Genomic DNA, 12,478 nt, shown 5'->3' on the forward strand with positions numbered 1-12,478 from the left:
GAGCATATACAGTCCCCACGAAGACCGCATTAGGAGAACACTGGGGGCAGCTCACCAAAATGGCCCCCAGTGAAGATGCGGTATTTCCAGCTAAAGGGAGAAAAAGAAATTTGCAGTGGGATGGCGTGTTTGATAAGCACGCACGGGTAGGGGGGGTCCCCGACGGGGTCAGCACGAGCATGGTGGGTGTAGAGGTTGGAAGTCAGATTGGAAAAGTGATTGGAGGTCCCATGGAAGCACCGATTGACAGTCCTCCCGGAATTGGGAGTGGGCCAGCTGCGCTACTCGCCGAGCGGCTGGTGACCCCCCAACAGAAGGCACACACAGCAGGCCGACTCCAAAGCAGCGACACCGTCTGCAATATCCTGTCCTTCATGCCCTTCTCCCAAAGGTGGAGTTGCAAATTGCTAAGTAAGTCTTTCTACAAAGCCTTTCACACGAAATATGCATGGGATCACATAGATGTACGCTTCCTAAATGTCGACATTTTTAAAGTCAATTTTCTCAAAACATTCAGCAACCATTTTGTGAATACCTCCTCCTTGTTCCTATCGATTAATGAGAACACATGTGCAGAGGCCATCATCAACATGGTCGTCCAGAATTTCCCCCGCTTGAGAGATCTCCGTGTTTACTGTCGGAAAAAAAACAACAACTATATATTTGAGGGGGTTCACCCGATGGTCTCCAGTCTGCTAAGCGGGAAGGCGACGATGCCGCAGAGGGAAGTGCATAATGGGGAGAAATGCCCGAAGGAGGGAGACGCCACGAACGACAAACACGAGGACGCGGATGGAACTACCCCCGGAATGACTTCTCCGCGGGAGCGCCGTGGTAAAGGGTGCAGCCAGTCGCCGATGGACCTCCCCGATTGGGACTTGGAGCTCAGCGATCTTTTTTTGTACAGTCGGTACTACGGCCATGGGAAAGGAAAGGGTCAAAATGGAAGGCATGACGGCGGCGATGAGGAAAGGCGTAACGGGGAGGACGATGGTGAGGGGGGCGCCCAGGAGGCAGACAATCCCCCGGACAACTTTCACACAATTGCGGCTCGCACGCACATATGGAACGCGCAAAGGATCCATTTGCCGAACCAATTTGAGCACCTCGAACGGCTCGTTTTGGACGTGAAACTTAGAGGAGATGAACTTCTCCCCTTCGTCGGAAAAATGACAAACCTAAAGGACATAATCCTGAGCAAACTCCTATACACCGACAAGCTAAACAGAGCTCAGTGCATAACCATATTTACATGCTTCATTGAGAAGATAAAAAAAAATAAGATCCGAGTGCTGCAACTTGGGCTGTTCTTCACTCGCGAGTACAAACCGACTGACTATATGGACAATGAGCTATTTCGAAAAATTGTAAAAGACAGGACGGAACTCACTTCTCATCCAGATAAGGAGGAGGGGGACGAGCTTATATACGTCCTTCACAGGAACCACTTACACTCGCTGTACTGCCTCTGGAGCAACGACCTCTTCATCTCGTTCGACATGTACGAGCGGATTCGGACCTTCAGGTGGGGCGCCCCGGCAACGGAGTAGCATCGGTGTAGTAGCGGCATACTCGCTGCGGATTAACCGCTTCCACACCGCTTTCTCATCGCACCCCTACTTCTCCCCCTCTTTAGCAACCTGAAGATATGGATCCTGCCCGGCTGGCGCGCGCTCTCCCTCGTGAAGCAGTGAGCACAAGACGCGACGCCACGTACCATTACACCACGTAGCGCAACTCCACGCCTAAGTGGTGATTCTCATTTGTCTTCCTTGTCTACATTTCTGTCTTCGCGTTTGTCTGTCACGTTCCTTCCCTCTATCCGCCTTCTCTTTGTCCCACTGCACATTTTGGTGCAATCGCATTTATTAATAACCGTCCTGCATTTTTTTATATATATATTTTTTTCCGTATGTGTTTGTGTCCCATTTGGTCGATTCTGAATAGTTCCCTTTTTTAATTAACACAACACGGGCGTAAGTTGACTTACGCAAAGGTGCGAGTTTCCCGTCATACTTTCGCCGCCCATCTGTTTTTTTTTTTTTTAATTTTTAAGATGAAGCTTTCATCAACTCCGCTGAATGTTTCCCCTATACGCGTTAGAAACAACAAAAATGATAAGCGGTCATCTGCGTGATGCAATAACGAAATTTGTGCCAACGGGGGGCGAGGGGGGTTTCCTTCCTGTTGTATCGTCAAGGGGGAGGGATGCCCCTGCTGAGGCATGAGCTAATCGGTTAAAAAGGGGGGTGAATTCTTCGGAAGAGTTTGTAAAAAAAAGAAAAAAAAAAAACAAAATAATCAAGCGCTGCATCAGACAAAACGGAATAGAACTTAAAACTTATGACAATACTGTGCGATGCCTGGCTGTGTTTCACTTCGCGCCGAGGGCCGCTTTCCCCCCTCGAGTGTCCTGGTAGTACTTACAACAGTCCGCCACTGCGCACATAGAGCAATGCGGACTTTTCGCCTTGCACACAACCTGCCCAAACCCAACCAGGGTAGGATTTAACTCAGACCACAGAGCTCTGGGCACATAACTCTGCAACTTGGATTGCGTAACTGACTCATTTTTCGTACACACCCAATTCAACCGGTTAGAAATCCTATGTACGTGTATGTCCACAGCTATCCCCTCATGTGTGTTCAGTGCAGTCTGTAAAATCAGGTGACCCACCTTCTGCCCTATGCCTGGCAACTTTAGTAACTCCTCCATTGTCTGTGGAATGTCATAATCATATTTGTCTCTCAATATTTGGCTAATCTGAATGATCTGCCTAGCTTTAATCTTGTAGAAGCCTACCGTTTGTATTAATTTTTCTAATTCCTCTTCGGACGTCTTTAGCATGTTGTGTATGGTGAGTCCGTGTGCTTTTAATTTCTTCATTGCCATGGCGGTGTTCTCGTCCCTGGTCCTTGTGGACAGCATGCACGAGACCAACGTTTGGAATCGATAGACCTTTGGACTCTCCGTTTTGTCGCTCAGCATGTGGCAACCGTACCTGTCCACAGGTGCCACGATATGCTGCCGCATTTTGCTAATCTTCTCGTACGTCCGGAGGAAGTGCGCCAGCTTCTCCTCCCCCTGGGGGGGAGCGTGATTAGAAGCTTCATTAGCGGCGTGGTTAGCGGGGTGGTTAGCGGTGTCATTATCGGTTTGATTAGCAGCTTCATTAGAAGCTTCATTAGGGGGGTGATCATCACACTGATTAGAACAACGCCCATCAGCACCTCCCCCGTCTAACCTCACAGCACTCTCGCCAACAGCTGACCCCCCCATCACCTTAACAAGCTTCCTCCTAAGCTCACTGTCAACCTTCCTCAATTCATGCTTTTTTACGGGCACCCGCTTGGTGGCGGCTTTGCCATCCCGCCTGGCCTGCCTACTCTGTCCTCCCTTTCGACCACTTCGGATGTGTCCCTCTAGAGGGAGGAGCTTCCCTTCCACGTTGGAATATTCTCCCTTCACAAAACGTTGACTTGTCTCCCCGTTAGTCGCCTCCCGCTTTGACGTCAAGGGATGCACTACTCCGCCCACTCGCCTGATGCTACTTCCATTCGGCACATCTTCGTACGTTATCGATATCTTCTTCCCCCTCTCCTTGGAGAAGTACTTAGACGTTCGATCCATACTTAGGAAGCAGAGGTTTACCACGAGGGCTTTCTTTGTATTGCCGACAAGCTTCATCAATCAGTGATCGGGTTTCTCTTCTGGAGCAGCGCGTATTCTTGTGTGTAGATTTTTTTCCTTTTCAGCCTGGTGGGGTTTTGGCAGGTTCAGTTGGGCTGAGTGGCGCACAGGGGCCTGACATGGGAGAGTTACTTAACAGGTGGTTGCTCTGGGAGAGGTGGTCGCTCCGTGACAGGTGGTTGCTTCCTATCAGATGGCTGCTTCCTATCAGATGGCTGCTTCCTAGCAGCTACTTCTTCTTCAGTGCATGGAGAACCCCGTCGAAGCCGCGATGTGGGTGAAGATGAGAGGGTGGGGATGCAGAAGGGTCGTCCCGACTGACCTGAATGAGTTTCCCCTTTCTACTTCTTCTTCCTCTTCTTCTACTTCTTCTTCTACTTCTTCTTCCTCTTCTTCTACTTCTTCTTCTACTTCTTCTTCCTCTTCTTCTTCTACTTCTTCTTCTACTTCACCTCCCCGCAGTTGGCCTCAACGTTTGCACCGTTCTGTTCGTTCCGCTTGTGCGGCCCGTTCCTGGTAAGTCCCCCCCTTTGCATACAACTTGTTCGCAAGTCCTCAGCCGCCTGCATTGTATTGCCTACCTCCCACGGCCTGTCACAATTTCTGCCTTAGCCGACTGTCACCCCTGTTGATATTCACAAATTAGGGGCGGTCCAGAAAAAAAAATGCAGGCGGGGCGTTACCCTTCCCCCTCTGCCCTTCCCCCCAGGGAGAGCCTATAGGGGTTATCGCCGACCACCCTGAGGGAGGTGTATATCTCCCACGCGCACATTTTCGTTTTGCACCTTCTGTATAAAGGAGAAGAAAAAGGACAAAAATGCTGGGGGGGGAAAGGGAAAAAAGTTAGTGCCGCCTTTTTTATTTCTCCAGGGAAAAACGTAGCAGTTTTTTGTTCTCCAAAGAAATAATTTTTTTCTTGTTCAAAAATGCAGCACCATTTGAGGGTTTTTTTTTCCTTCTAATGTTAAGCAGCGTGCAGAGAAGTTCTCATTTTTTTTTTAAGTAGCCCTTTTTTGATAAGTTGTTCCCTTCCCACTTTATCTTCGCTTGCACTCCGTTCGACAAAGTACGATGATATGATGCAGACTTTATGACCCTTGGTGGACGCGCGGGCGCTGCCTCCAATGTGTGCGAAGCGTCGTCGAACGTGGTTGCCGCCCAAGCGTCCGTGTGTCCCCTGGATGGCTATTTTTTCTCCTCTTTCTTTTCCTTCCTTTTTTCTCTTCTTCCTTTTCCTGCCGTTTTTCCTTCCTTTTTTTTTGTCCCTTCCGTGTCGCCCCAAGCGACTTCCCCTCCACCACCGCTAACAGGATGAATTAGGAAAATGAATAAGGGAAATTTGTTCAAGGACGAGACGGAGAAAGCCATCGTCCACTTCATCGTGTACCTCATAGGTGAGCGTCGGCCGCGACAGCCCCCTTCCCCAAGAGGCGCTAAAGGTGCCAAAGGCGTTGCGTGTACAGGCGCATGGCGGGACATGGTGGCGCACGACCGCCTACTTCTTATCATCCCTTACGACTTCACACCACCGTGTAATTCTTATAATCTCTCCCCCCCGCAGGCATTCTCCTCGTACTATGCGTGTACTACAACTACATAATTCTTAAGTACTACTTTTACTCCCTGTTTTGGGCTTTCATTGTGTCCATCCCCCTGCACCATGTGAAGGTGAAACTATCGGAGCTGCTCCGGAAGCACTTTCTGCGGATAAGAAGGAAGGCAAAGGGGGGGAGCTCCCGGAGGAGGGAGAGCGACGAGGTTGGCGGTAGGGAGGCGCAGCAGAAGCTGCATCAGCTGGAGCAACCGCTGCAACCAGGCAGTCAGTTCGATCCGTGCACACAAGAAGGTACCGTGAGGAAATACCCAAACTTCAATCAGGTCGAAAAGTGTGATAAAACAAGAACGCGGTCTGACTTCATCACCCAAGGAAACTCATCCAATAAGTACAGAAAGAAGTTACACAGATTTGTGAAAAACGTGAAAAAGGAATTAGACATTTATCTGTACATGTTCCTTCTCCTAATTAAGCCCATATACAAAATAGGCGAAAAGGGAGAGAAGAAGGAAAACCTAACTAACAACTTGGAGCATTATGAACAAAGGAATGCCAGTGAAATATACTTCCTCGTCCTACACAGATTGATCCTATTTTACATTTTACGAGAATTTTTTTTCAAATACAAGGAGTTTTTACTAAACATTGGGGCTTTTATTTTATTTTTTTTTTTCTTTTATAAAATTGTCAAGGCTATATGGATTGCCTATTTTTATTCCCTCAGTAGAAAGTACTACACCAAATGGTGTCACCAACTTTCTTTCGATTACATCCACTTCTACAAGCACTACATGAATGATCTCTTGACTGTCCTCATCATTATCTTTGCCATAATTATTTTCTCCGCCATCTCGATTTTGTTCATCGTTAATATTTACGGCGAGTCGCTCTACATTATAAACTCGATTAACGCGTACCTCTCCGCCAACTTCCGCAATGTAAGTGGGCTGATTGCGGAGATGCGTGCAGCTCGCCCCATCTTTGCACACTAATTATCCGCTTCGCCGTTTCTCTGCTTTTCCGCCTCGCCAATTCAGCGCCTTGCCAATTCACCGCTTTGCCCCTTTGTCGCTTTACCGCTTGACCCCCCCTGCAGGCCGCCATCTTCAAGAATTTTCGAAAATTCTACCGCAAGCCCGGAAAAGGAGACATCCAAGATTTGTACCAGCTCGTGAACCTGAACAAGGTGCCCTTCCTCAGCAACAAAACTCTGGCGTCCATTTCTGGGAACCTGAAGAGAGCCTACGATATATATCAGCATGTGTACGCACAAACGTTTCTGAAGAACGGGACGAGACATATAAGCGCCTGCTGTTTGCCGATACTCCTGAGCAGACTTGCCCTCTTTGTGGCAGGGCCCGACTTGGCTAGCATTAAGAGGCATACCCTCCATTTGTCGGAACAGAAAAAGGACAAAAAATTTTATTTGCCTCGAACTGGGGAAGAGTGCTCTGTGGAGGCCTGCCTAAATGAGGTTGACGATTCTCGCACGTCTTTCAGTTTCAAAAGGTTGCTGCGCTCTCTGTCACAGTACATTTTTTTATTTTCCAGTCGGTCGCAGAATCGTACGGATCAGGTGGGCTCCACGTCCGTTTACTACGCGGGGAATGGCAGACGCCATGGTGCTTCCAGACACGTCGTTTTTAAGACCATATTTGGGAGCTCCCCGGGGGCGAGTTCCGAATCCGATCAGCGGTGCAGCGCGCAATGGGGGGAATACTGCAGGGGGGGAAAGACCGAGCGGGGCGATCCTAAAGCGGGTCGATGGAGCAGCGCACAAGATAAACAGAACAAGGGGCAGTCGGATGGATTGACCAACTCAGCAGATAAACCGAACGAGCAATCGGATGGATGGAACCCTGACCCAGTCCAACACGCAACCGAATTGTACGACCCTCAGAAGGAAAAAAACTTCAAATTCAAAGAATTCATTGGCTACCTAAACAGCCTGTTCTCGTCCATGAAAAAAATCGAAGACGTGGGAAAACTGACAAAGCATTTAATATTTAACAACAGCTACGGGCTCATAAAAATCATGTTTTTTTTCCTCTTCATTTTCTTTAATTTCTTTATGTACACATTTGATGCGATTGTCCAAGGAATTATCTTCTTCACAGCTCTGTATTATCTAATTTCTTCGAGGAAGTCCGCCCTGAGTTATGTGAATGACATTTTACTGGTGGTGGATCCCTCCAGCATATTCTTCTACAACATCACGATGAATTTGAAGGCCATCATCAAATGCACCTTAAAGAGGGTCTACTTTTACACACTATACATTTGGTTAGTCTTTTCCTTTTTTCAGTTTCCAATAATATATGTGCCAACATTAGGATGCATTATCCTATCGTTGATTCCGATCATATCTCCCGAAATCGTAATTCTTGTGATTATTGTCCATCTTTGGATTATCCAGAAGAGGAAGATCGTATCCTCAATCCTATTTGCAGTTAATTTTTTTGTTTATCTTTACTTCACCACAAGCATATACACAGAGATTCCTCACACGCATGCATGGTTGGTCTCTCTGTCGCTCTTCCTGTCTATCAGCACGTTTGGATCCAAGGGCCTCATTTTGGGTCCACTCATCGGCTCCATTCCCCTCATTCTGCACCAGATTGCCATTAACAAGAATAGATTCGCACAGGGAAAGAAGCGCAAGCGGAGGGGCAAGTCGGAGAAAAGTTCACCGTGCACGCGGAGCGGACGCAAATCGAGCAACTTGCAAGATGCGAAAGGGGCGCAGTATGCCCACGGAGAGCTTGACGCAACAGGACCAGGCGGGCGCCTATCCACCCTAACTGTGTCGCAGAAGTATACCCCCAGAATGGCGTGCCGCCATGTGAAGAATACCGGGGAAGAACCAACCGGAGGTGGAAAGATGCCTCACAAAATGGGCCACCAAGTTCCCCAAAAGGGAATCACCCCAAATGGAGTCCCCCAAGCGGAACGAAAGAAAACCCTCTTATGGAAAAACAAACTGAACAATCTCTACCAGATAATCGAAATAAATAAAAGTTACATCGATTCGTATGAAAGATATAAGCGCAAAAGCAGCTGCAGCGAGTGCATGCAAAATTTCATTCAAGATGGAACCCTAAATGAGGAGCAGCATGGATCCTACCTGGATCCCCTACACACAGAGGAGAACAAATTAGCCCTCTACATTTACAAGCGCGATAGAGATAACAAATGGGAAAGAAAAACCAACCACACTCATTTTTCCAAAAGGGAAACCAAGGGTCGCTTTAAGCATCACGTTGGTTGCAAAAGATTTAGACGACTAGGAACTCTGTGTGATAACATCCAGAACAACTTAAGTTCTTTATTCCAGTCCATAACGAGTGATTCCTGATTTTGTCGTTTCACCCGTGGGTGAGTCAATGCGGCGTTCTATAGGTTGACCATGCGCAGGGCAGAGCACTTTGCACTGATCATCTGCATGGTGTGGGCCCCGTTAATTGGATCATCCGTTAATTGGATCATCCGTTAATTGGATCATCCGTTTGGTAAAGGATCCCCCTAGGGGGGCACATCCTTTTTTATTTATGTGTCATATATGCACCCATGAGGGAGTAGCAAAGGTTGAGTTCCTTTGGGGATCGCGGAGGTGTGGGACATATAGCACCTTTGGCGATCCCAAGAAATTGCCACTTGGAAACGTCGAATTGATGTGCGGCGATGGTGACAACGTGGCTATACTGCTTGGCTTCGAAGCGGTTCCCATTCCGTTGCAACTTCCTCACAGCTTTGTCCCAATTTGGTTTCCTTCTGCGTGCCCCCCCTCGTCCGACAAGTCGCCCAAACAGGGCCACCTAACATCGCTGTGCTTAAAAAAAAGAAGAAAACTGGCCTGCACTTTTTGCGAGCAACACAATGATGATGGCAGCACGGCAGCGCGACAGCCCGTTTAAATGATGACCTAATATGCATCTCCTTCATGTTGGATAAATTTCTTTTCAAAAAGTTGCAATTTTCCATTTCTTCATTTCGGTAAAAATGACTCCTTAGCTATCGCGCTCCGTATTTTTTTTTTTTTTTTTCCCAGTGAGCTATCGTGTTTTGGCTGTTCCCAAGAGTCAGCAGGGAAGCGGAAAAAACATAGCAGATAGGAGATTATCACATGGGAGATATATATTAGATGGGAAATATCAGAAAGGAAGTATTAGATAGGAGATTATCAGATGGGAAATATCAGAACAGCAAAACAGCGAGCAGCAAAACAGGGACGCAACGATCGAAGCGCGTTAACAAAAACGCCTGCTGGTGAAGCAGTGCCTGTTGTTTTTTTGAATGAGCAGCATGGAGAAACAGAAGAAGAACAAGAAGAAGAGCAACAACCTGAACAACAACAAGCGCGAGGAGACCAGCGCCACCATTTTTAAAGTCCCCCGTTACATCCCCCAGGACGACGCAGATGGAGGCGAATTCTACGCCAAGGGGAAAGATGATATACTGACAAGGAAGGATGGCCTGATTGGAGGTGACCAAACAGGGATCCCACGCCTTGGTGATCATGCCCAGGGAGGAGAAGAAAAATCCACTCATCACATGGAAGTGAGCGTCGACTCGGACGTTGACCTATACTCCGACCTTGACTTAGAAGCAACTGAAAAGGTATGGTTCACCAATTTGTTGCGGAAAGAGGGGGAGGAACACACCGGAGTGGGACGCAAGCAGGGCAGATCTACGCCATACTCCGGAGCAAAACTCCACTCCGAGGAGGAAGAAGAAGAAGACCGCACGGAGGATGACGAGGAAGACGAAATTGTTATAAATGCCGATGCGATTTTTAAGAATATTTACCCCTTTTTTAAAACGGAGGAGGACCCGAATTATTTGAAGTACAAGAAGCAGCTGAAGAAAATTGTAAAAAATAAGTCTTGAATCCATGGGGCGTCAGTCATTTCCGCTTTAGCCATACCTATAGACGAGGAGCTTCGGGTTTTCTCTCTTCCACCTTCTGTCGCTGTGTCTGCGGAATAGGGGACACATCACCTGTGGGAGAATTCATCTCGAGGGGTGTCCTCCCCCCGGCGCAGTGAATATATAAACATTTTCCCTCGCCCCTTTTAATATTTAATTAACTTTTTTTTTTTAAATTTTTTTTTCGTGCAAAGGTATTTTTTTTTTCCCTTTAAAAAGTAGTTTTCCTAGTGAAGAAGTTGCCAAATGGTGTGCGTCTCCTACGAGGAAAACTTACCCGTTAGTCCCTCCTTCCCTGAAACAAATCATCGGGGCCGAACATAATGTTGAGCCCGTTGTCCACGTAGATGGTCTGGCCAGTGACGGCTCTACTCTCCTTGGAGAGCAAAAAGGCGGCCACGGCCCCGACGTCCGTGGAATACAACTTCTGCTGAAGAGGCGCATACTTTTCTGAGTACTCAATGGCGTAATCTATAAATGCCAAATTTTTCTTTTCCGTTTCGTCTGCACCCGGTTGGGGACGGCCCTTATTGATGGCAGTTGCCGCCCTTGATTTAAGAGGCCCCGCACTGATGGTATTAACTCTAATTTTGTGCTTTCGCCCCAGGTGGTAGGCTAAAGTTCTCGTGTCAGATTCCAACGCTGCCTTAGCACTTGACATGCCTCCCCCATACCCAGGCACCACCTTCTGACTCGCATAGTATGTCAAGGAGATTACACTCGATTCGGGATGCATGATTGGGCAGAAATACTTGCATAGAGCTATAAGAGAATAGGAACTTTTGCTCAGTGCATCCAGATAACCACCTCGACTTGTGTCAAGAAGGCTCTTCTCCACTTCTCTTCCATTAGCCAATGAATGAACTAACATGTTTATCTTCCCATATTTTTTATAGACCAATTTGGAAACCTCTTCGATGGAATAACCTTCTAAATTGGCATACCTTTTGTTCTTTCTCGTTTCCTCGTCTATGTCGTTAGACGAATCGAATGCGGCGTCGAAGGGAAGGATATCGAGAATGTCCATTTTTCTACCTTCTTCAATCACCATGTCGTTATCAAATTTTCCATTTTGGAGGTTCTTCATGAAAATGTTATACACTGGGGGCCATACCCCTAGAATTATTTTTACGTTTTTTTTGCTCAGTTCTTTTGCGATTCCCCACCCGTATCCATTGGTGTCGCCTACTCCTGCGATGAAGCAGATGTCTCCAAGGGATTCCCCTTTTTTGGTTGTCTCTTCTCCTTCCCCATTTTGCTCACTCACCATGTGTTCTGAATGTGATGAGTGTTGCAAGATTTTCCTGTTATGAGCTACCCCCTTTATTATTTTGCTGGCCATAAACTGCATTTCCCTGGAGTTCCCTCCCCTTGGGATTTCCCACTTGGGTTGTGCCCGCCCCTTCGCGCCATTCCTCAGTATGGCGCCGACTGTGGTGGTGCACAGCAGCAGGGCCCACATCAGCAGGGCCGCCAGCTGGACCAGTCTTCTCGCGCGCATTCTCATCTGGCTGTCTCGCGCTCGCGAATATATTGTTTCCCCTGCTTGAACGCTGCCCCTGCGAGCTGTTCGCAGTAACGCTTGAAATGTACGAAGTGTGCTTTTCCCCACCTTATCAAGGAACGCCGCTTAACCACCTCAGCAGATCAACTGCAGCTCTGTAGAAGGTTTAGTGACAGGTGTGATGTCTCGATTTTCTCCTCTGCTCCACTTGTCCCTTTCGCATAAAGATGAATTGCCAGTTGATGGAAGTATTTTCCTGGAGGGAGGAAAGAAAACTGCTGGGGAGAGCAAGCTTAAAAGAAAAAAAATTGTAAAACGGAGTTTCAACTCAGGGCTGTTCTACACAGTGCATGCAGGGCTCAGTCATGGGCAAATAATCTTTTATTATTCTTCTTTTTTTTATTTATTCATTTTATCTATTTGATTTATTTATTTTATTTATTTGATTTATTCATTTTATTTATTTGATTTATTCATTTTATTTATTTCTTTTTTTTCTCCACGGAGGCTCCTCCTGGTTGCCTCAGGGCGTGTCGTATGCTCACGCAAAGGTGGGGTCCACCGTAGCCGCGGCGTTCAGCAGCTCCCGCCTGGTGCATCAAGTAGCGCGCACATTTGCGGGGGCGTCTGCGGGAACGTTTGAGGCAACAATTTTAGCAACATTTATTCCACATTAAGCTGCACATCAGACTACACATCAAACTGCACATCAAATTGCACACTGATTTTCCCACTTTCGTTTTCATTGCCCTTCCCGTTCATGGACACACCCTTCTGAAGTTCTCCCTCCCGTGTCTTACAA

At 47.4% G+C, this 12,478-nt stretch overlaps 5 protein-coding genes across 5 annotated transcripts; 3 read left to right on the plus strand and 2 right to left on the minus strand.

Moving 5' to 3' along the window:
* Positions 1–59: 59 nt before the first annotated feature.
* Positions 60–1,694, plus strand: C922_00861 (hypothetical protein; the record flags this gene model as incomplete). The annotated part of the gene is made up of 2 exons (XM_008816473.1): positions 60–1,525; positions 1,637–1,694. 2 exons carry the CDS (start codon positions 60–62, stop codon positions 1,692–1,694), a joined length of 1,524 nt encoding a protein of 507 aa, XP_008814695.1.
* Positions 1,695–2,374: 680 nt separating this feature from the next.
* On the minus strand, positions 2,375–3,688 carry C922_00862 (endonuclease III; the record flags this gene model as incomplete). Its single annotated transcript, XM_008816474.1, has 1 exon — positions 2,375–3,688. The coding sequence occupies one exon, from the start codon at positions 3,686–3,688 to the stop codon at positions 2,375–2,377; it is 1,314 nt and encodes a 437-aa protein (XP_008814696.1).
* Positions 3,689–5,015: 1,327 nt separating this feature from the next.
* On the plus strand, positions 5,016–8,601 carry C922_00863 (hypothetical protein; the record flags this gene model as incomplete). Its single annotated transcript, XM_008816475.1, has 3 exons — positions 5,016–5,085; positions 5,253–6,184; positions 6,343–8,601. The coding sequence occupies 3 exons, from the start codon at positions 5,016–5,018 to the stop codon at positions 8,599–8,601; spliced, it is 3,261 nt and encodes a 1,086-aa protein (XP_008814697.1).
* Positions 8,602–9,548: 947 nt separating this feature from the next.
* Positions 9,549–10,133, plus strand: C922_00864 (hypothetical protein; the record flags this gene model as incomplete). Its single annotated transcript, XM_008816476.1, has 1 exon — positions 9,549–10,133. The coding sequence occupies one exon, from the start codon at positions 9,549–9,551 to the stop codon at positions 10,131–10,133; it is 585 nt and encodes a 194-aa protein (XP_008814698.1).
* A 319-nt stretch (positions 10,134–10,452) lies between these two features.
* Positions 10,453–11,679, minus strand: C922_00865 (enoyl-[acyl-carrier protein] reductase I; the record flags this gene model as incomplete). Its single annotated transcript, XM_008816477.1, has 1 exon — positions 10,453–11,679. The coding sequence occupies one exon, from the start codon at positions 11,677–11,679 to the stop codon at positions 10,453–10,455; it is 1,227 nt and encodes a 408-aa protein (XP_008814699.1).
* Between the last annotated feature and the right edge of the window lie 799 nt (positions 11,680–12,478).

The sequence above is a fragment of the Plasmodium inui genome (assembly GCF_000524495.1).
Source record: "Plasmodium inui San Antonio 1 unplaced genomic scaffold supercont1.3, whole genome shotgun sequence".
NCBI lineage: Eukaryota > Apicomplexa > Aconoidasida > Haemosporida > Plasmodiidae > Plasmodium > Plasmodium inui.